The sequence below is a fragment of the Octopus bimaculoides genome, chromosome 1 (genome assembly GCF_001194135.2).
Source record: "Octopus bimaculoides isolate UCB-OBI-ISO-001 chromosome 1, ASM119413v2, whole genome shotgun sequence".
NCBI lineage: Eukaryota > Metazoa > Mollusca > Cephalopoda > Octopoda > Octopodidae > Octopus > Octopus bimaculoides.
The window spans coordinates 108,733,947-108,735,859 of NC_068981.1; the positions used below are offsets into that span (position 1 = coordinate 108,733,947).

Below are 1,913 nucleotides of genomic sequence, written 5' to 3' on the forward strand. Positions count from 1 at the left end.
ATATATATATATATATATAAATATATATTATCCAAAATGTATAGTATTAAATAACCATCGCGGCTGGTCTTACCAATCGGTTTCGCGTAAAGAATACAATGGAATTCAATGGAGGTTAGGTAACAAACCGGTTATATAACTTTATGCTCATCAGAGTTATCCGCTATGGAACGGAATACAGCGCCTGCTCTCTATTGTCGGAAGTGTATTAGCACAACCGGTCAGTGGTTGCTGTGAAAAAGGTGGTAGAGCAAAACTGTTTCGGTATTGCAGTGCCCGTTTAGTTGATACGTTGTGTTACCCCTGCATGAGCATCTTGCCTCAGCCTCGGGTCTGGGCCTACCTACTAAAATCTTTTTTTACAGTACGTATACAGCTAAAGGATAATCTTAGGGTATGTCTATTAAATATTTTGCTGAATCTATTGGTTCGGGGAAAGTGTTTATCAACTAAACTAAGGAAGATCTTACCTACTCTGGTCTTAACGTTTAAAGAGAATGGCGGTGTGAACCAGAGTAGTTTTCGGTGGCGCTTTCTCTTGGTGGGTGGTTAGGATCTTGCATGTAACTAATATTATCCTTGAAACCGCTGGCAGCCAGAGCCCAATTGTAGTACGGGGCGGCAGCATCAAAGATCTCTTTGCTCGAAGACAATCTGGAGATTCTCCTGCTGACGCCCTTAACCAGATTCCTGAACACTCTGGCTGGATGCCAAGAACCTGTGTTAATGTAAGACAACTTCTAAATTTGGTTTCCTAAAGAGCCTATAGGCAGGTGCCTATTCCAGGTCCAGGGTCATGTCAAGGAAATCCGCCGTTTTCAGGTTGGTCTCTATAATGACTTTCAGTCCCACGGAGTTCGTGGTGCCTGTGAAGTGCTTTCTGAGCCTATCTAGCGTGTGGCCCTTAGCTCCTCTTGATATTGCCAGAGCGTCGTCCCAGTAGAGGCCAAAGCTAGTTGAAGGGAATTTCTGTTTTATTATATCTAGGTCACATACGTCCGCACTATCAAAAGCACTCATTGCCACGTCGAAGTAGCCATCTGGATCAGTGCGTTTGGTCCTATAAGACCCCTTACTGAAGAGTAGGGTTCTTCTGGCGGGCATGATAATGCTTACGTCCTCGTTGCTGACTTCAGTATGGGCCCTAGCGAATTTCAGTGCCTTTAACAGGAGCTCCCTTGATATAGATAGATAGATAGATAGATAGATAGATAGATAGATAGATAGATAGAAGTGTCCATTATATCAAGTTGGGTAAATCTAGCTCTACCCCTACCGCTGTTGGCCTTAAACCATGTAATGACTTCGTTAGTGTTGCACCATAGGGTGAGGTCAGAGGCGTTTTTAACGCCTTCCTGATGAAACGTTGCTCAACTGTCCGATCTCAGACTTCACCAGCTTTGTCAACCTGCATTTAAGGCTAGCGGCAAAATTAGGTTTATGATCCTTGATCGTTATGAAGGCCTCTTTCTTTGCGAGAGTCTCTACCCTATCTTCTATGCCTAGCTTAAAAGCTATATCTCCGGCCTCTTGGTTAATACTATCGTACGTCTGGAGAGTATCCCTCCTGTACGTTTTGTGTAATGCTGTTGTTAAGGAGCTGTGCGTATGTGTCACCACTTTCGGAGAAGAGGCTGGTCCTATCAGAAGACTTTGTGTTCCCACCAGTTTTTATCATGGGGCAAGTCCAGGTTTTTGCATATTACCCAGTGAATATATTGTGCAGCTCTATCATGCCTGTTGAGATACTCTGATATTCCTTTGCCTGTTTTGTTAGCGAGTAAGATGCTTTCTTGCTTTCATGTTTTGAGACAAGTTTTAGCATCCAGTCCTCAGAGTTTTTCAGATAGGTGTCTAGGCCAATTGCGGCTACCTTCATTGTTAATGCCAGCTGTAGGAGACCACGGCCTCCC

General features: G+C 43.8%; 1 protein-coding gene across 1 annotated transcript in view; it reads left to right on the forward strand.

Moving 5' to 3' along the window:
- Nucleotides 1–165: 165 nt before the first annotated feature.
- Nucleotides 166–1,913, forward strand: part of LOC106871693 (histone-lysine N-methyltransferase SETMAR-like) — a 7,495-nt gene continuing 5,747 nt past the window's right edge. Inside the window, exon 1 of the mRNA XM_014918300.1 lies at nt 166–220. Within this exon, the coding sequence (XP_014773786.1) occupies nt 166–220 (55 nt within the window). The remainder of the gene's footprint in view (nt 221–1,913) is intronic.